At 45.6% G+C, this 20,535-nt stretch overlaps 1 protein-coding gene across 1 annotated transcript in view; it reads left to right on the top strand.

Moving 5' to 3' along the window:
* ccdc88c (coiled-coil domain containing 88C) overlaps positions 1 to 20,535 on the top strand; it is a gene marked incomplete at its 5' end in the record, with an annotated part of 137,320 nt that overhangs the window by 49,632 nt on the left and 67,153 nt on the right. The window contains 6 exons of the mRNA XM_084308542.1: positions 10,234 to 10,303; positions 11,305 to 11,363; positions 13,054 to 13,137; positions 13,498 to 13,641; positions 14,432 to 14,628; positions 17,589 to 17,670. Of these exons, the coding sequence (XP_084164668.1) occupies positions 10,234 to 10,303; positions 11,305 to 11,363; positions 13,054 to 13,137; positions 13,498 to 13,641; positions 14,432 to 14,628; positions 17,589 to 17,670 (636 nt within the window). The remainder of the gene's footprint in view (positions 1 to 10,233; positions 10,304 to 11,304; positions 11,364 to 13,053; positions 13,138 to 13,497; positions 13,642 to 14,431; positions 14,629 to 17,588; positions 17,671 to 20,535) is intronic.

Here is a 20,535-nt window from a genome sequence, read left to right as displayed (position 1 = left end):
GTTTAAGGTGTAGTTGTGGTGTGTTTAAGGTGTAGTTGTGGTGTGTTTAAGGTGTAGTTGTGGTGTGTTTAAGGTGTAGTTGTGGTCTGTTTAAGGTGTAGTTGTGGTGTGTTTAAGGTGTAGTTGTGGTGTGTTTAAGGTGTAGTTGTGGTGTGTTTAAGGTGTAGTTGTGGTGTGTTTAAGGTGTAGTTGTGGTGTGTTTAAAGTGTAGTTGTGGTGTGTTTAAAGTGTAGTTGTGGTGTGTTTAAGGTGTAGTTGTGGTGTGTTTAAGCTGTAGTTGTGGTGTGTTTAAGGTGTAGTTGTGGTGTGTTTAAGGTGTAGTTGTGGTGTGTTTAAGCTGTAGTTGTGGTGTGTTTAAGGTGTAGTTGTGGTGTGTTTAAGGTGTAGTTGTGGTGTGTTTGATGTGTAGTTGTGGTGTGTTTAAGGTGTGGTTGTGGTGTGTTTAAGGTGTAGTTGTGGTGTGTTTGATGTGTAGTTGTGGTGTGTTTAAGGTGTGGTTGTGGTGTGTTTAAGGTGTAGTTGTGGTGTGTTTAAGGTGTAGTTGTGGTGTGTTTAAGGTGTAGTTGTGGTGTGTTTAAGGTGTAGTTGTGGTGTGTTTGAGGTGTAGTTGTGGTGTGTTTGTGGTGTATTTCTGGGTCAGCCAGCTCAGACCCTCGTCCCCAATCAGCTGGTGCCAGCTGGTTATTGATTATCAATCACTAATGTGACCCCACTGTGCCAGCTGAGCTGTGTATGGGTGTTTCAATCAATCAATCAATCAATCAGATGTATTTATATAGCACATTTAACATGACGCATGTCAACCAAAGTGCTGTACAGAGGGTAGATACACATAGATACATATAGACAACAATCGCACTCCGTTTTACAGGAGGGCACACAGGCAAACGGGGCATGAGTCAGTGAACGGGAAAGGCTAGTAGGTAGAAGTGGGTTTTGAGCCTCGATTTGAAGGCATCTATCGAGGGGGTGAGGAGCGTAATGGAGGTGGGGATGCTGTTCCACAGTTCAGGGGGCGAGGAGCCTAATGGAGGTGGGGATGCTGTTCCACAGTTCAGGGGGCGAGGAGCCTAGTGGAGGTGGGGATGCTGTTCCACAGTTCAGGGGGCGAGGAGCCTAATGGAGGTGGGGATGCTGTTCCACAGTTCAGGGGGCGAGGAGCCTAATGGAGGTGGGGATGCTGTTCCACAGTTCAGGGGGCGAGGAGCCTAGTGGAGGTGGGGATGCTGTTCCACAGTTCAGGGGGCGAGGAGCCTAGTGGAGGTGGGGATGCTGTTCCACAGTTCAGGGGGCGAGGAGCCTAATGGAGGTGGGGATGCTGTTCCACAGTTCAGGGGGAGAGGAGCCTAGTGGAGGTGGGGATGCTGTTCCACAGTTCAGGGGGCGAGGAGCCTAATGGAGGTGGGGATGCTGTTCCACAGTTCAGGGGGCGAGGAGCCTAATGGAGGTGGGGATGCTGTTCCACAGTTCAGGGGGAGAGGAGCCTAGTGGAGGTGGGGATGCTGTTCCACAGTTCAGGGGGCGAGGAGCCTAATGGAGGTGGGGATGCTGTTCCACAGTTCAGGGGGCGAGGAGCCTAATGGAGGTGGGGATGCTGTTCCACAGTTCAGGGGCTGCGACAGCAAAGGCACGCCCCCCCCCCCCCCCCCCTGAGCTTGAGGTTAGACCTCCGGACTGTCAGGAGCCTCTGATTGGCTGACCTGAGGGACCTGGTGGGTGTGTGTGTGTTAGTGTGTGTGTGTGTTAGTGTGTGCGTGTGTGTAAGTGGGTCAGTGGAACATGTCAGTATTGAGCAGGAATCAACGTATTGATCTGGTCAGACGTTTGATCGGCTGCCAGCAACACCAGAGAAAGAGAGAGGTAGAAAAACTGAGCTATAGAGACAGAGAGGTAGAGACAGAGAGGTAGAGACAGAGAGAGAGAGACAGAGAGGTAGAGAGAGAGAGAGAGAGGTAGAGAGGTAGAGACAGAGAGGTAGAGACAGAGAGGTAGAGACAGAGAGGTAGAGACAGAGAGGTAGAGACAGAGAGGTAGAGAGAGAGAGGTAGAGAGAGAGAGGTAGAGACAGAGAGGTAGAGACACAGAGAGGTAGAGACGGAGAGGTAGAGACAGAGAGGTAGAGACAGAGAGGTAGAGACAGACAGAGAGGTAGAGACAGAGAGGTAGAGACACAGAGAGGTAGAGACACAGAGAGGTAGAGACAGAGAGGTAGAGACACAGAGGTAGAGACAGAGAGGTAGAGACAGAGAGGTGGAGACGGAGAGGTAGAGACACAGAGAGGTAGAGACACAGAGGTAGAGACAGAGAGGTAGAGACAGAGAGGTAGAGACAGAGAGGTAGAGACAGAGAGGTAGAGACAGAGAGGTAGAGACAGAGAGGTGGAGACGGAGATCTAGAGACGGAGAGGTAGAGACGGAGATCTAGAGACGGAGAGGTAGAGACAGAGAGTGATAGAATGTGTACAGTAGTGTGTAACTGTATCAGTCTGTTGTATAATTTACAGTGTCTGTTTGGTTTGTTTTGTAAACCCTCTGGACCCTTTAAATTCCATTTCATTTTTCATTGTTTTACTTGTTTTTACTGCCAAGAAGTGTGTAAATTAAACACAAAAGGTTGCCGTTTTCTTTGCTAAAAGTGACACTTTCCCCTATTCTGGTGATATTCTGGTGTTATTCTGGTGGTATTATGGTAATATTCTGGTTAGGGCTGTCTTAAATACGTCGAAGCTTCGATGCTTCGTTCACGATGGCACAAGCTTCGAACATTAAATTTTTTTTTTACTTCGGTGTGTGTGTGTGTGTGTGTGTGTGTGTGTGTGTGTGTGTGTGTGTGTGTGTGTGTGTGTGTGTGTGTGTGTGTGTGTGTGTGTGTGTGTGTGTGTGTGTGTGTGTGTGTGTGTGTGTGTGTGTGTGTGTGTGTGTGTGTGTGTGTGTGTGTGTGTGTGTGTGTGTGTGTGTGTGTGTGCGTGCGCATGGGGCCATTGGGTGGGGCCGGGGGACAAATACACTGGAGGAAAGTAACCCAGCTCAGCACTGCCCAAATTAGGATATCATCCTCAAACACATATACACCTACATGCCTTGTAGAATTCCACACATAAGAAAGAAAGATACTGGGATGAATAAACAAAATAGGAAATAAAATGTAGAAATGCATGCAATACATAAATAAATATGTTCTATATGAAATAGAACATTTAGATAAGGTGCTACTGAGATGTTTTGGTGGGTTCTTTGTTTTTTTGTGGATGTAGCCCTTCTTAAAAATGCATGAACATTCACTGATAATTGGTCTGTAGTGGAGTCTACAAGGTCTACATTGCCGGACCATGTAGAATCTGGACCTTGTAGACTGACATAATTCTGTGAATAGTTTAGTCTACACAGGCCATATTTCAAATAATCAAAATCTTACTTCATTCATCTTAAACATTCTTGATTTGGGGGATTGGTAGTTCCCATGAAATCTGAAGTTGTTCAAACGACAACAGCGATCCACCTTGAATTAAATCACACAGTTGAGTGAAACCTTGTTGGCTGCGTCACAGTCACGAAAGGGGCTACTTAATTAATTAATCCAACCCACTTTATTTATAGAGCACATTTAAAAACAACAACGTTTACCAAAGTGCTGTACAAGTCCCACAACATAAGATACAATTTTTTTCTTTTTTTTTATATATATATTTTTTTTTCGAAGCTTCGAATTAAAATCGAAGCTCGGCCTGAAGCTTCGATTGCCAAAAAAAGCTTCGGAGGTCAGCCCTAGATATTCTGGTAATATTCTGGTGATATTCTGGTGATATTCTGGTGGTAATCTGGTGGTATTCTGGTGATATTCTGGTGAAACTGTCAAGTGTCTGTAAAATGGGAGGAAATATAAACTCTTTTGTCTGCAGGTGGTACCCTCCTCCCAACACACACACACACACACACACACACACACACACACACACACACACACACACACACACGTCTGTGAATAAAACATGTGAGCAGGCTGGCAGATGTCTGTGTGTCTGTGTCTGTGTGCTCTGCCTTAGTGATCTGATGATACCTGCAGATACTGTTACACTGGTCTATACAATCATGGGTAATCTGACACACACACACACACACACACACACACACACACACACACACACACACCTGCACGGGAGGAACAGCTCTGGGGGGCTTGTGTGTGTGTGTGTGTGTGTGTGTGTGTGTGTGTGTGTGTGTGTGTGTGTGTGTGTGTGTGTGTGTGTGTGTGTGTGTGTGTGTGTGGTGTCAGGTGATGCTGGCAGAGCAGAAGGACAGTAGACAGTAGTAGCAGTGTGTTAGAGGCGTGTGTTTGGAGCAGCACAACATACTAAGAAGAACACAGCAACACGCTAAGAACACAACAACACGCTAAGAAGACCACAACATGCTCACAACACCATGTTAACAACACAACATGCTACTGTAACAACACAACAACATGCTATCAACACAACATGTTAACACATTCGCGGCCATTCGATTTCCCCATCTAGCTATAGCCGGGCCAGCTTTCCATTACATAGTTTCACTGTGCGTCACCTTGTTTGTAGAGCTAAATCTATATTTTATATTATAGCTATGCATACAATACCATGGTCATTTGACAGTAACTATCTTCCGTTCAAGATGCAAAAAAGAATAAATGTTTTCATGAATACGTTCACGCGTTATCCCGTGGTGAATATAAGTATAATTTCGGAATGATCCGGGCTAATTCCTGGGAGGCCGGCTACAGGGCGCAACGTGAATTCTACTAAAACCATTGGCGTTTCGTCCCTGGACACGCTACTGTTTTCAAATCAAATCTATATCATAGGTATTATGTTTCATCATGAATGCATGAAAGGGAGGGGGGGGGGGGCGTTTCTGATTATTTGATTGCCAGTAACGTCAACACACGCTGATCAGGGGGATGGGTATGATAACCTTGCACGATCAAGCTGAGATTGACGTCAGATTGTCCTTAACCTGTGGTCGGTGGTATTCCAAAAAGAATATTCCAATTGTTTGATCGCCATCTGGTCCACGACATAACCCACCACAACATATGGATCGGGGGTCCCGAAAACGATTTTAATGCGATCGGGTGAAGCCTTAGGTTTCCCATTACTAGAAAAGTGCGCCCGGAGCGGTTTAAACGTAGCACCCGGTCTGGAACAGGGTTTACTGCACTCTCGATACTGCCTACTAGCAGGATCTCGCCGGTACTGCACCTTCGGAATCCCAGTATGCCTTTTAACGGCATATATACGTTTTTGGCCGTTAACCGCTGGCGCCCAATAGCGTATACGTGGTTCCACGAAAGTGTTAACAATATAACAATATGTTAACAACAACACACTAACAAAACATGCTAACAATACAACAACATGCTAACAACACAACATGTTAACAACACAACAACATGCTCACAACACCATGTTAACAAAACATGCTAACAACAACGTTTAAGTTTGTTTATTTATTTTTTACCCAGGGACAGTGAGTGCACATTAACACTTTGCATGCCACGCCCGAGATTTCTCGGGTTTACCCCCCGCGGGTTGAATGCCCATCACGAGAATATTCGTTTTATTCGTTTTTTTATTTATTAGCGATCTGAAATCATATTGCATCAAGCGAGTCTACCGTTGGAGATCCAGTCACCCCAGGTGCTCAGATGTGAAAAAAGCGCCCCCTATCGTCTCCCAGATGGTAAATCACCCTTTTGGATTGGACTCAATGAAAATGAATGGGGGAAAAAAACCCGCACTCCACATTTTACTTCTCACTCATGTAACCGGGGTCTACCAGCTTCACTCTGGAGCCTCGGAGCCGCGGGGAATATGTGTTTTACTGTATACACGATGGATCAATCAAATGAGCGATTTTTTCGAATGGCCATCAGGAATTGGAATAATCCATTTGGATACCATCTGATCTCAGGTAAGGAATCTATGTTATCAGTATTAGGATAATCAGACCCGTTTTCACGGATATATAAGCTTTTATGTGATTATGGTGATAGGCTGTTTGACTCTGCTCGCGGTCAGGAAATAGGAGAATCGATTTTCAACTGGCGGCACGAGCGTGCATGCGTACACATATACTATCGATCATCTAGCGTTTATTTGAAAACGATTCATAAATAGGCCGAAAAATTACAATTACAACTAGAATATTCCAGTAAAAGGCGATTATCATAGAATGTGTTGTTTTTTCCGTGAAAACGAGTGATTTTCAAAATGCTATCAAACGAAAATTAAGAGATAAAAAAAACAATCTGCTACGACAATGTTGACTGGAAAATGAGTCTTTTGATAAGCGACGGGCAGATTAGACACATAATTTTAAACATAGATTAGGCGATATTAACGTTAACATTGGAATGGATGTGGGCATTCAAGGGGGTAAAAAGGAAAACACGGCTGGCTCTCAAAGTGTTAATGAACATCTTCAGTTTCCACATCAATGTAAATGTGCCAGATTTTTGCTAATGAGCTAGTTTTCATCTGTAGTCCCTGCCTACCATGCATGTCTTTAATGGTGTGGGATGAAACCGGAGTACCCAGAGGAAACCCACGTGAACACAGGGAGAACATGCTAACTCCACACAGAAAGGCCCCGTGCTGGGGTTCGAACCCAGGACCTTCTTGCTGTGAGGCAGCAGCGCTAACCACTGTGCCGACCCATACACAACATGTTTACATTTCCTATGTTATGTATATACATTCTAATATAAAATATACTGTAAAAATATACAGAAATCTACAGTAAGTGTAATATGGAACAATGTTGTTTTAAAAGTAAAAGTCCAGGAAGATGGTAACTGTCACTCTGTGCTCAGTGATGCAGTGAGGCACAGTGATGCATTGTAAAGTCTGATGGCTGTCGAAATGAAGGACTTCCTGTGCCGGTCAGTGCTACATCTTGGGAGTGTGAGCCTAGCACTAAACATGCTCCTCCTGTCAGCCAGGTCTGTGTGTAGTGGGTGGGAGGGGTCTGTGTATAGTGGGTGGGAGGGGTCTGTGTATAGTGGGTGGGAGGGGTCTGTGTATAGTGGGTGGGAGGGGTCTGTGTATAGTGGGTGGGAGGGGTCTGTGTGTAGTGGGCGAGAGGGGTTTTTCCTGATGGCCTGGAGCTTAGCAAGGCTCCTCCTCTCCGCCACCCTCTCTAGGGAGTCTCATGTGATTTTAATGAACAAAGACACACAATAAGTGAAATTAAAACAAAGGAAGTCGAACACCAATTGTTATCGAACTGCACGTCGTGACAAACATCATTTGACTGTTTAGTTACAGTCCACAGGGAAATAACATGTAGGATTTGTTTCCTCCATTGTTCTGCGTTTCCGAAACTTTCTGTGAAATGTAAAATAAGAAACTGGGTGTCGACCACCACTTGGCCAACCCTGACACCCCCCTCAGAGCTACACACTCCCAGAGCTACACACTCCCAGAGCTACACACTCTCACACTCTCAGAGCTACACACTCCCAGAGCTACACACTCTCAGACCTACACACTCTCAGAGCTACACACTCTCACACTCTCAGACCTACACACTCTCAGAGCTACACACTCTCAGAGCTACACACTCTCAGAGCTACACACTCTCACACTCTCAGACCTACACACTCTCAGAGCTACACACTCTCAGAGCTACACACTCTCACACTCTCAGACCTACACACTCTCACACTCTCAGAGCTACACACTCTCAGAGCTACACACTCTCAGACCTACACACTCTCAGAGCTACACACTCTCACACTCTCAGAGCTACACACTCCCAGACCTACACACTCTCAGAGCTACACACTCTCACACTCTCAGAGCTACACACTCCCAGACCTACACACTCTCAGAGCTACACACTCTCAGAGCTACACACTCTCAGAGCTACACACTCTCACACTCTCAGAGCTACACACTCCCAGACCTACACACTCTCAGAGCTACACACACTCACACTCTCAGAGCTACACACTCTCAGAGCTACACACTCTCACACTCTCAGACCTACACACTATCAGACCTACACACTCTCAGAGCTACACACTCTCACACTCTCAGACCTACACACTATCAGACCTACACACTATCAGAGCTACACACTCACACTCTCAGACCTACACACTATCAGACCTACACACTATCAGACCTACACACTCTCAGACCTACACACTATCAGACCTACACACTATCAGACCTACACACTATCAGACCTACACACTATCAGACCTACACACTATCAGACCTACACACTATCAGACCTACACACTCTCAGACCTACACACTATCAGACCTACACACTATCAGACCTACACACTATCAGACCTACACACTCTCAGAGCTACACACTATCAGACCTACACACTCTCAGACCTACACACTATCAGACCTACACACTCTCAGAGCTACACACTCTCACACTCTCAGACCTACACACTCTCAGAGCTACACACTCTCACACTCTCAGAGCTACACACTCCCAGAGCTACACACTCTCAGACCTACACACTCTCAGAGCTACACACTCTCACACTCTCAGAGCTACACACTCTCACACTCTCAGACCTACACACTCTCAGAGCTACACACTCTCACACTCTCAGACCTACACACTCTCAGAGCTACACACTCTCAGAGCTACACACTCTCACACTCTCAGAGCTACACACTCTCACACTCTCAGAGCTACACACTCTCACACTCTCAGACCTACACACTCTCACACTCTCAGAGCTACACACACTCACACTCTCAGACCTACACACTCTCAGAGCTACACACTCTCAGACCTACACACTCTCAGAGCTACACACTCTCACACTCTCAGACCTACACACTCTCACACTCTCAGACCTACACACTCTCACACTCTCAGACCTACACACTCTCAGAGCTACACACTCTCAGACCTACACACTCTCAGAGCTACACACTCTCAGAGCTACACACTCTCACACTCTCAGAGCTACACACTCTCACACTCTCAGACCTACACACTCTCACACTCTCAGAGCTACACACTCTCACACTCTCAGAGCTACACACTCTCACACTCTCAGACCTACACACTCTCAGACCTACACACTCTCACACTCTCAGACCTACACACTCTCAGAGCTACACACTCTCAGAGCTACACACTCTCAGACCTACACACTCTCACACTCTCAGACCTACACACTCTCAGAGCTACACACTCTCAGAGCTACACACACTCACACTCTCAGAGCTACACACTCTCAGAGCTACACACACTCACACTCTCAGAGCTACACACTCTCAGAGCTACACACTATCCTCATATGTGCAATTCTCCGTTGTCAACTAAAAACAATAACAAAATAAATACTAACCTTTGTTCATACTGTCTTTAACTATTATGTACTTTGCTACTAAGGCCCCGTTTAGACGGAAACGCTAGCAGGTGAATCCGCAAAAAAAAAATTAGTTTGTGCCTTTCGTTTATACGGAAACAGTGTTTTTACGGGGTGAAACCGCAAAAAAGTGAGACTACCTTCCAGGGTGGAATTCCTAGAAACGATAAACCTTTGCGCTCTCATCTAAACTGTCAAACCGCATAAAACGATGACGAAAGGGTTGTCAAGGCTCTCGTTGCGTGTACTGCTTACATCACAGGCATGCGCCAGTAGCCTAGAAGCGTAAACAAAGCATGTCTGATTCTATCCATGGCGATCACCTGAAGGCTACATTGGCAGTACTTTTAAATACACAAGAATCTGTCCCGCGGCGTGACTGGACCCACTGTCTGTGAGTGACTCTGCTTTGGTCCAATCACATTCCCCACCCACAAACAAACAAACAAAACATATGCGCCAATCGTGTGACAGCGGGGCTCAGTCGTCTGGAGTCGTTACAGCCTCGTCTGCACGGAGAATTCCATCCCAAAACGATAGTCTAAACGCAAAATTAAAAGTGAAACCGTAAGACGACTTTTGCGGTTTCTGTTCAGACTCTCTCCGTCTAAACGTAGCCTAAGTTATCTACTGTGCTACCTATATTACTACCTTCAAGTTCGACACTGTTTGATGAACAGTGTTACACATCATACACTTAGCTGCCAGAGTTGTACCCTTCCTGCTGACTTGTTGTACAGAACCTGTAGGTCACTTTGGATAAAAGTGTTCAGCTAAATGACTAAATGTAAAAATGTGTCTGTCTCTCTCTCTCTCTCTCTCTCTCTCTCTCTCACACTCCAGGAGAATCTTCAGCAGTTGATTGTCATGTCTCTTCCCAACATCCTCTGCATCGCCAAGGATCCTCTGTCAGGTAACACACACACACACACACACACACACACACACCTACACACCTACACACACACACCTACACACACACACCTACACACACACACACACACACACACACACACACACACACACACCCACACACACACACACACACACACACACACACACACACACACACACACACACCTACACACCTACACACCTACACACACACACACACACACACACACACAGAGTCACAGGGGGGTGTATCACCTGGGGGTTCTATCTCATCACCATGGCGACCCTGATGTTGTTGTTGTTGTCCTGACAGGAGCTCATAGATCAGCTGCTGATGTCGTGTCCGTTCTCTTCTCCAGGAGCTAGAAGAGCCTTTTAAATGCCCGTTTAACCCTTTCACTGCCACACGACAGAAGGTTAACCCTTTACTATCACACAACCGACGGCGATGCTCCATCATTAGCATCATTAGCTCTGCATCCGAGGAGCTAATGATGAATGAATGAATGAATGAATGAATGATGCTAATGATGGAGCATCGCCGTCGGTTGTGTGATAGTAAAGGGCTAACCTTCTGTATTGTCACAGTGAAAGGGTTAACCGGCTGCCGTGTGGCAGTGAAAGGGTTAAAAATGAAAAATAGTGCTTGGAAAAGTACTTGAAAGTGCTTGGATTTCATTTTGCAATGTCTGTGGGAACTGGGAACCGTGGCTTCTGTGCACCGTGACGCCCCTATCATCAACACGTGGGTTTGTTTTGTGTGCTACTTCCTGGACCAGGCTGTCAGTCAACATAGCAGATGAAGTGTTGACCAATCAGTAGCCGGGGCCGCCCGGGGATAACACAGTGAGGGGTGTGGTCACGGTGTGTTGATAGATCTGTGTGACCTAGATACACACCACAGCATGCTCCCTCCCTCCATAGACTAAACACAACCACACACACAGTCATGGGTTGGGCACGGCATTGTTCTTAAGTGTCTTAAGTGTCTTAAGTGTGTTTGTGTTTGTGTTTGTCCAGTTAAGAGCATGGAGGAGCTGCACCGACTACTACTACTGATCCTGGGGTGTGCGGTTCAGGTACACACACACACACACACACACACGCACACGCACACGCACACACACACACACTAGGGCTGAGCCCAAACGTTCGAACGTTCGAACCTTCGTTCGTTACGTTGGCATTCGAATTCTAAATCTACATTTGAATTTTTTATTTTTAATAAAAAAATTAAAAATAAATAATTTTTCTTTTTTTTATATTTTTTTATATTAATTCTGTTTAAACCAATGGGGGTTTTCTTCACAGTTGCATATACAGAATAGGCTACACTAATATATATATATCTTTTTTTTTCTCCCATTTTCTATATTTTCTCCCATCCAAATTTCGTATCATCCAATTCAACCCTCCCCTGTCACGAACGCTGTTTCTTGCCTCCCACAAGCCGGCTGCAATGTGGACTAAGTCATACATAGCACAAGTCCCCTCCGGTACTTGAGGTAACAGCAGTCGCATCTTTTCACCTGCGCAGCTCGATCTCTCAGTGGCGAGGAGTAACGCGTGGGAGGCTCACGCTGCCCCCGACGCTTCCTGATTCTACTGCGCAGGCGCACCAACCGACCTGTAGGAGTCGCTGTCCACAACGCCCGATCCCCACCCATCAGTTTCCCACCCCCTAATACGGCCAATGTGTATTAGTACGGACGACCAGCTAAACTGAAAGCAAATGTGGAGCGCTGGGCTCGAACTGACGAGCCCAGCGTCTCCAGTATTTCGTGGCGAGTGCCTTGCCCACTACGCCACGTAGCCGCCAGGCTACACTAATATTATAGTATTAAAAGAAACTGATGAGTTATATTCATTAGAAAGTTGATTTAGTTGAGCTGGGGCTTCTCCCTGGGCTGGGGCTGGGGCTGGAAAGTTGATTTAATAAAAAATACTAATTTAATCAGATTAATCACTTTATTCAAATTGAGGATTTAGTTTGAGGATATGCATTTTTTTAATTAAAAACGAAGGTTCGAACGTCCGTTCGAAAAACCCTGACGAAGTTCGAATCCCAAAAACAGGCTTCGGGGACAGCCTTAACACACCCCCTCTCTCTCTCTCTCTCTCTCTCTCTCTCTGTCTCTCTCTCTCTGTCTCGCAGGCCTCTATATTGTCTTTATTATCTCACAACAGTTGGTTCAGATCAAGCAATCTGATTGGCAGAGGGCCATGTGCTATTTGCTATGACATCATGGCTAGGAGTTGCTTAGCAAATAGCAACACGTGTATACAGAGCAGAAGTACAGAACTCATGTGTTTAAAGGTTACTTTACAGAGATGTATGACTCATGTGTTTAAAGGTTACTTTACAGAGATGTATGACTCATGTGTTTAAAGGTTAAAGGTTACTCAAACGGATGTATTGACTCACATGTTGACCTTATTGTAATTGTTGCTGTTTTGGAACCTTTTGATTGTTTTTCTTTTCTTTTAGTTGTTGTTTTCATTGTAGGTGATTTATTTAGTTATTTAACTTATTTTCTGATCTTTCTATTTGGCCTGTTTTTGTCTCTTGTGTCTTATTGATACAGTGTGATTTTAACGATCGTTTGTTTTTATTCTTGTTCTTTTTGTGTCGACCACTCAGTGGAAGCTAACGGAACTCCGTTTTCATTCAGAAGAGGGATGTTTCTGGAAGATCCTGTTTACATTTCATATTATTTAATTTGCATATTAAAATAAAGTATTTACTCTGTGTGTGTGTGTGTGTTTCAGTGCGAACGTAAAGAGGAGATGATTGAGAAGATCAAACTACTGGACATTGAGACCCAGGCTGCCATAGTCTCTCATATACAAGAGGTCTGTCTGTCTGTCTGTCTGTCTGTCTGTCTGTCTGTCTGTCTGTCTGTCTGTCTGTCTGTCTGTCTGTCTGTCTGTCTGTCTGTCTGTCTGTCTGTCTGTCTGTCTGTCTGTCTGTCTGTCTGTCTGTCTGTCTGTCTGTCTGTCTGTCTGTCTGTCTGTCTGTCTGTCTGTCTGTCTGTCTGTCTGTCTGTCTGTCTGTCTGTCTGTCTGTCTGTCTGTCTGTCTGTCTGTCTGTCTGTCCGTCTGTCTGTCCGTCATTTAGCAAATTAACATCAATGAGATTCTAGCTCTGATAGTGTGTGTGTTTGTGTTTGCGTGTGTTGTGTGGTGTGTGTGTGTGCGTGTGCTGTTTTCCAGGTGACTCATAACCAGCAGAATGTCCTGGACATGTCCTGGTTAGAGGAAGGGGCGGAGCTTACACAGGAAGAGCTGGACCCTCTGTCCCGCAACATGGCCCAGTCGCTACGGCAACTGATTGACCAGAGAGATGGAGCTAATGAGGTACAGACACCCAAACATCCCATAATAATGCTCCCATCGGCTTGGTACCACTTATACTGTAAACAAGGAAATACCTCTCCTCTCCTCTCTCCTCTTTCTCCTCCTCTCCTCCTCTCCTCTCCTCCAGGTCGTATCAGATCTGACTCTCCTCTCCTCCTCTCTACTCCTCTCCTCCTCTCCTCTCCTCCTCTCCTCTCCTCTCTCCTCTCCTCTCCTCTCTTCTCTCCTCTCTTCTCTCTTCTCTCCTCCAGGTTATATCAGATCTGACCCTCTCCTCTCCTCTCCTCTCCTCTCCTCTCCTTTCCTCTCCTCTCCTCTCCTCTCCTCTCCTCTCCTCTCCTCTCCTCTCCTCTCCTCTCCTCTCCTCTCCTCCTCTCTCTTCTCTCCTCCATGTTATAACAGATTTGACTCTCTCTCCTCCTCTCCTCTCTCCTCCTCTCTCCTCCTCTCCTCCTCTCTCCTCTCTCCTCCTCTCTCTTCTCTCCTCCAGGTTATATCAGATCTGACTCTCTCCTCCTCTCCTCTCTCCTCTCTCCTCCTCTCTCTTCTCTCCTCCAGGTTATATCAGATCTGACTCTCTCCTCCTCTCCTCTCTCCTCTCCTCCTCTCTCCTCTCTCCTCCTCTCTCCTCCTCTCTCTTCTCTCCTCCAGGTTATATCAGATCTGACTCTCTCCTCCTCTCCTCTCTCCTCCTCTCCTCTCCTCCTCTCTCCTCTATCCTCCTCTATCCTCCTCTCTCTTCTCTCCTCCATGTTATAACAGATCTGACTCTCTCTCCTCCCTCCTCCAGGTCGTCTCAGATCTGACTCAGGAGAGAGATTATCTCTTCAGTCAGCAGCCTCAGGAAGGCTGCAGGTCTGTGGGGGGCGTGGCCAGTCCTGAGCGGAGGGCGGGGTCTGCTCACGGACTCAGCAAAGAGGAGAAACAGCACCTGTCAGTCGAGCTGGCCGACACCAAGGCCAAGCTACGCAGATATAGACAGGAACTGTGAGTAATATAACTTCCTGTATAGATATATACCATATAGAAACAACACCAAGGCCAAGCTACGCAGATATAGACAGGAACTGTGAGTAATATAACTTCCTGTATAGATATATACCATATAGAAACAACACCCAGGCCAAGCTACGCAGATATAGACAGGAACTGTGAGTAATATAACTTCCTGTATAGATATATACCATATAGAAACAACACCCAGGCCAAGCTACGCAGATATAGACAGGAACTGTGAGTAATATAACTTCCTGTATAGATATATACCATATAGAAACAACACCCAGGCCAAGCTACGCAGATATAGACAGGAACTGTGAGTAATATAACATCCTATAGATCTTTATACAATGGCATGCAAATTTCTCGATTATGATTGGCTGAAACAGTCAACTTACACGTGGGTATTTTTCATAACCCACGCTCTTGGTCCCAGGACCTGCCCACAACCGAATTACTATCAATGTGCGTTTGTGGTTTTAGGAATGAAAGCAAGATGGCGGACAAGCCGGACAGGAAACATTACGAAAGGATAATGGTGATAGGGTCATAAAGACTAAATGAAAAACAATTCTGTCACGGCGAATGTCTTAGTTGCTTAAACAATGTTGGATGATGTAATTGATGGGTCATGAGTCATTGTGGAACAAAATAAAAATCGCGCAAATTGATTGGTTGATTCATTTCTATAGAAGCAGCTGGGAGGTGCGCTGTTTTAAGTGAGCATGGACTATTGAATTGATTGATTGATTGATTGCAAATTGTATTACTGTCCGCCTTGTTTCCAACTGGTTAAGTTTAGGCGCTCTTTCGAAGTTGGTTAAGGTTAGAGTTTGTCTTTAGAGCAGGGCGATCGACCGCCAGCCCTGATTCCAAACTCTAACCTTAACCAACTTCGAAAGAGTCGCCTAAACTTAACCAGTTGGAAACAAGGCGGAGAGTAATAAAATTAGCAATCAATCAATTCAATAACCCACGTTCACTTAAAACAGTGCACCTCCCAGCTGCTTCTATAGAAAGTAGGTTTACTTTTTTTTAATAACTCTTATAGGGCAAAGAAAACCTTTTTTAATTTGTTTTACCTCATTTCTATAGAAGCATCTAAGAATGAAGTTCTATAGAAAGTAGGTTAAAAACTAAAGAAAAGTTGGATGTGTTCGTTTGCTGGATGTCTAGTTGAAAGACAGTTGGATGTGTTAGTTTGTTGGATGTCTAGTTGAAAGACAGTTGGATGTGTTAGTTTGTTGGATGCCTAGTTGAAAGACAGTTGGATGTGTTAGTTTGTTGGATGTCCTACTGAGAACAGTTGGATGTGTTAGTTTGTTGGATGTCTTAGTTGAGAGACAGTTGGATGTGTTAGTTTGTTGGATGTCTTAGTTGAGAGACAGTTGGATGTGTTAGTTTGTTGGATGTCCTACTGAGAACAGTTGGATGCACTTCCAAGCTGCTTCCACATGGAGGCAACTTCTCTCTTTTTTTTTTGGCAACTACTTTTTCTGGCGGATGGTTTTTTCAATAAATCTTCAATTAATGTGTTTATTGTATAGCAATAAGGTTGGATGAATGTGCCAGTTGTATAAAAGCCATTACACCACGCGCAGTCGTGGGTTGTGACAATTAGCATGGTCTAATTGTCACAACCCACTCCTGCGCGTGATGTAATGCTTAAATACCATATAGAAACAACACCCAGGCCAAGCTACGGAGATATAGACAGGAACTGTGAGTAATATAACTTCCTGTATAGATATATACCATATAGAAACAACACCCAGGCCAAGCTATGGAGATATAGACAGGAACTGTAAGTAATATAACTTCCTGTATAGATATATACCATATAGAAACAACACCCAGGCCAAGCTACGGAGATATAGACAGGAACTGTAAGTAATATAACTTCCTGTATAGATATATACCATATAGAAACAACACCCAGGCCAAGCTACGCAGATATAGACAGGAACTGTGAGTAATATAACATCCTATATATCTATACCATATAGAAACAACACCCAGGCCAAGCTACGCAGACATAGACAGGAACTGTGAGTAATATAACTTCCTGTATAGATATATACCATATAGAAACAACACCCAGGCCAAGCTATGCAGATATAGACAGGAACTGTGAGTAATATAACTTCCTGTATAGAGCTATGCCATATAGAAACAACACCCAGGCCAAGCTATGCAGATATAGACAGGAACTGTGAGTAATATAACTTCCTGTATAGAGCTATGCCATATAGAAACAACACCCAGGCCAAGCTATGCAGATATAGACAGGAACTGTGAGTAATATAACATCCTATATAGTGATGCACCGATGTGAAAATTGTGGCCGCGATACCGATATTAATATTGCTGTTCTGGCCGATACCGATATTTACTGATGTCAATATCTCTGTATAGAAAACACTTTGATATTTTGAAACAATTTAAGACCAAAACATGTAAAAAATAAAAATAAAAAAAAAGGAACCGTAATTGTAAAATGATTATATAGAATATGCTGACTATGTAGCTATAGAAAGAGTTTGTACATGAGGGCTAAACTACAGCAATATAGACACTATAGTAACTAATAGACTGTAATTGAATGGCTATTTATAGTCTGCATGTCTAGGTGCCACAGATCTGTAACCATGGGAACAGTGTGTCGGTGGATCTGACTGATTCCAACAGTAAACCACAGAACACAGGATAACCAGTCTAGTTCCTCTAGATCTGTCTTATGATGGCCACAGTCACTAATAATCTATCCATTCTATATATGTGTGTGTGTGTGTGTGTGTGTGTGTGTGTGTGTGTGTGTGTGTGTGTGTGTGTGTGTGTGTGTGTGTGTGTGTGTGTGTGTGTGTGTGTGTGTGTGTGTGTGTGTGTGTGTGTGTGTGTGTGTGTGTGTGTGTGTGTGTGTGTGTGTGTGTGTGTGTGTGTGTGTGTAGGGAGGAGAAGACAGAACAGCTGATGGACAGCAGACATGAGGGCGAGCGTCTCGACCAGGAAGTGCAGCAACTGAAACAGGAGGTCAGCCGATCCATCAGATCCTCTCACCTCCACACTGCTGACCAATCAGATCCTCTCACCTCCACACTGCTGACCAATCAGATCATCTCACCTCCACACTGCTGACCAATCAGATCCTCTCACCTCCACACTGCTGACCAATCAGATCCTCTCACCTCCACACTGCTGACCAATCAGATCCTCTCACCTCCACACTGCTGACCAATCAGATCCTCTCACCTCCAGTCCACACTGCTGACCAATCAGATCCTCTCACCTCCACACTGGTGACCAATCAGATCCTCTCACCCCCACACTGCTGACCAATCAGATCCTCTCACCTCCACACTGCCCACCAATCAGATCCTCTCACCTCCACACTGCTGATCAATCAGATCCTCTCACCTCCACACTGCTGACCAATCAGATCCTCTCACCTCCACACTGCTGATCAATCAGATCCTCTCACCTCCACACTGCTGACCAATCAGATCCTCTCACCTCCACACTGCTGACCAATCAGATCCTCTCACCTCCACACTGCTGACCAATCAGATCCTCTCACCTCCAGTCCACACTGCTGACCAATCAGATCCTCTCACCTCCACACTGGTGACCAATCAGATCCTCTCACCCCCACACTGCTGACCAATCAGATCCTCTCACCTCCACACTGCCCACCAATCAGATCCTCTCACCTCCACACTGCTGATCAATCAGATCCTCTCACCTCCACACTGCTGACCAATCAGATCCTCTCACCTCCACACTGCTGATCAATCAGATCCTCTCACCTCCACACTGCTGACCAATCAGATCCTCTCACCTCCACACTGCTGACCAATCAGATCCTCTCACCTCCACACTGCTGACCAATCAGATCCTCTCACCTCCACACTGCTGATCAATCAGATCCTCTCACCTCCACACTGCTGACCAATCAGATCCTCTCACCTCCAGTCCACACTGCTGACCAATCAGATCCTCTCACCTCCACACTGCCGACCAATCAGATCCTCTCACCTCCACACTGCTGACCAATCAGATCCTCAGAGGTGGGCATGAGTAATCGATTGATCGATTACTCACGGCTATGAGAAAACTCGACCTTAAATTATTTACTAGGACACACTTTTTTTACGATGCCAGCTTGTGAGAATTCGTTGTAGCCAGCTAGCGTTGATGATAGCTATCAACATTAGCTAAATAGCTAACCAAGGAAATACAATGACAGTACCCAACTAACGTTAATGCCATTCAGAATGTATAACATAGCTACAACACACAATAACGTTAATACAATTACATGTACATCATTGTTTACAATGAACGGGTGGGGCTAGTCGAAAGGACTGGACACAGGGACAAGTTAAACATCAATTCATTTAATACAACTGTAGCTGCATCTAACGTTAGCTAACGTTAAAACTAACCTAAAGGTAGTTGTTCACCAACAATCTCAACATTTGTTTTAGCGTTTAGCTCAAAAACACAGAACCGGACGACACAAGTTGTCTGCTCATAGATAGGTTCCGCTAGCGATAACAACAATACTTGCGGTCGGGGGGTTTCAAAATAAAAGAGCAAAGTCTAAAACACCGGGAAAGACGTTTATTTTGTACAGCGAGTAATAGTAATCCATGAGTACTCGAGTAAATGGTAAATGGCTGCTTTTTATATAGCTTGTATATCTTGCTCAAGGACACATCGACACGCTGCCCGGGAGGAGCGGGAATTGAACTGGGAACCTCCGGATTGCCAGACGACTGCTCTACCTCCCGAGCCACTGTACATCATGCGATCAATCGATCTGGATTTTTATTTTTATTTTTTAATGCCCATCCCTCCTCTCTCTACAGATGAGGTTCGCTCACTAAATGTCCTCCTCTCCACTAGGGGTCACTAAATGTCCTCCTCCTCCTCTCCACTAGGGGTCACTAAATGTCCTCCTCCTCCTCTCCACTAGGGGTCACTAGGGGTCACTAAATGTCCTCCTCCTCCTCTCCACTAGGGGTCACTAAATGTCCTCCTCCTCCTCTCCACTAGGGGTCACTAGGGGTCACTAAATGTCCTCCTCCTCCTCTCCACTAGGGGTCACTAAATGTCCTCCTCTCCACTAGGGGTCACTAAATGTCCTCCTCTCCACTAGGGGTCACTAAATGTCCTCCTCCTCCTCTCCACTAGGGGTCACTAAATGTCCTCCTCCTCCTCTCCACTAGGGGTCACTAGGGGTCACTAAATGTCCTCCTCCTCCTCTCCACTAGGGGTCACTAAATGTCCTCCTCTCCACTAGGGGTCACTAAATGTCCTCCTCTCCACTAGGGGTCACTAAATGTCCTCCTCCTCCTCTCCACTAGGGGTCACTAATTGTCCTCCTCCTCCTCTCCACTAGGGGTCACTAAATGTCCTCCTCCTCCTCTCCACTAGGGGTCACTAAATGTCCTCCTCTCCACTAGGGGTCACTAGGGGTCACTAAATGTCCTCCTCCTCTCCACTAGGGGTCACTAAATGTCCTCCTCTCCACTAGGGGTCACTAGGGGTCACTAAATGTCCTCCTCCTCCTCTCCACTAGGGGTCACTAATTGTCCTCCTCCTCCTCTCCACTAGGGGTCACTAAATGTCCTCCTCCTCCTCTCCACTAGGGGTCACTAAATGTCCTCCTCTCCACTAGGGGTCACTAAATGTCCTCCTCCTCCTCTCCACTAGGGGTCACTAAATGTCCTCCTCCTCCTCTCCACTAGGGGTCACTAGGGGTCACTAAATGTCCTCCTCTCCACTAGGGGTCACTAATTGTCCTCCTCCTCCTCTCCACTAGGGGTCACTAAATGTCCTCCTCCTCCTCTCCACTAGGGGTCACTAGGGGTCACTAAATGTCCTCCTCTCCAC

The sequence above is a fragment of the Notolepis coatsorum genome, assembly GCF_963971535.1.
Source record: "Notolepis coatsorum genome assembly, chromosome: 2".
Lineage (NCBI taxonomy): Eukaryota > Metazoa > Chordata > Actinopteri > Aulopiformes > Paralepididae > Notolepis > Notolepis coatsorum.
This window is presented reverse-complemented; position numbering and strand designations above follow the sequence as displayed.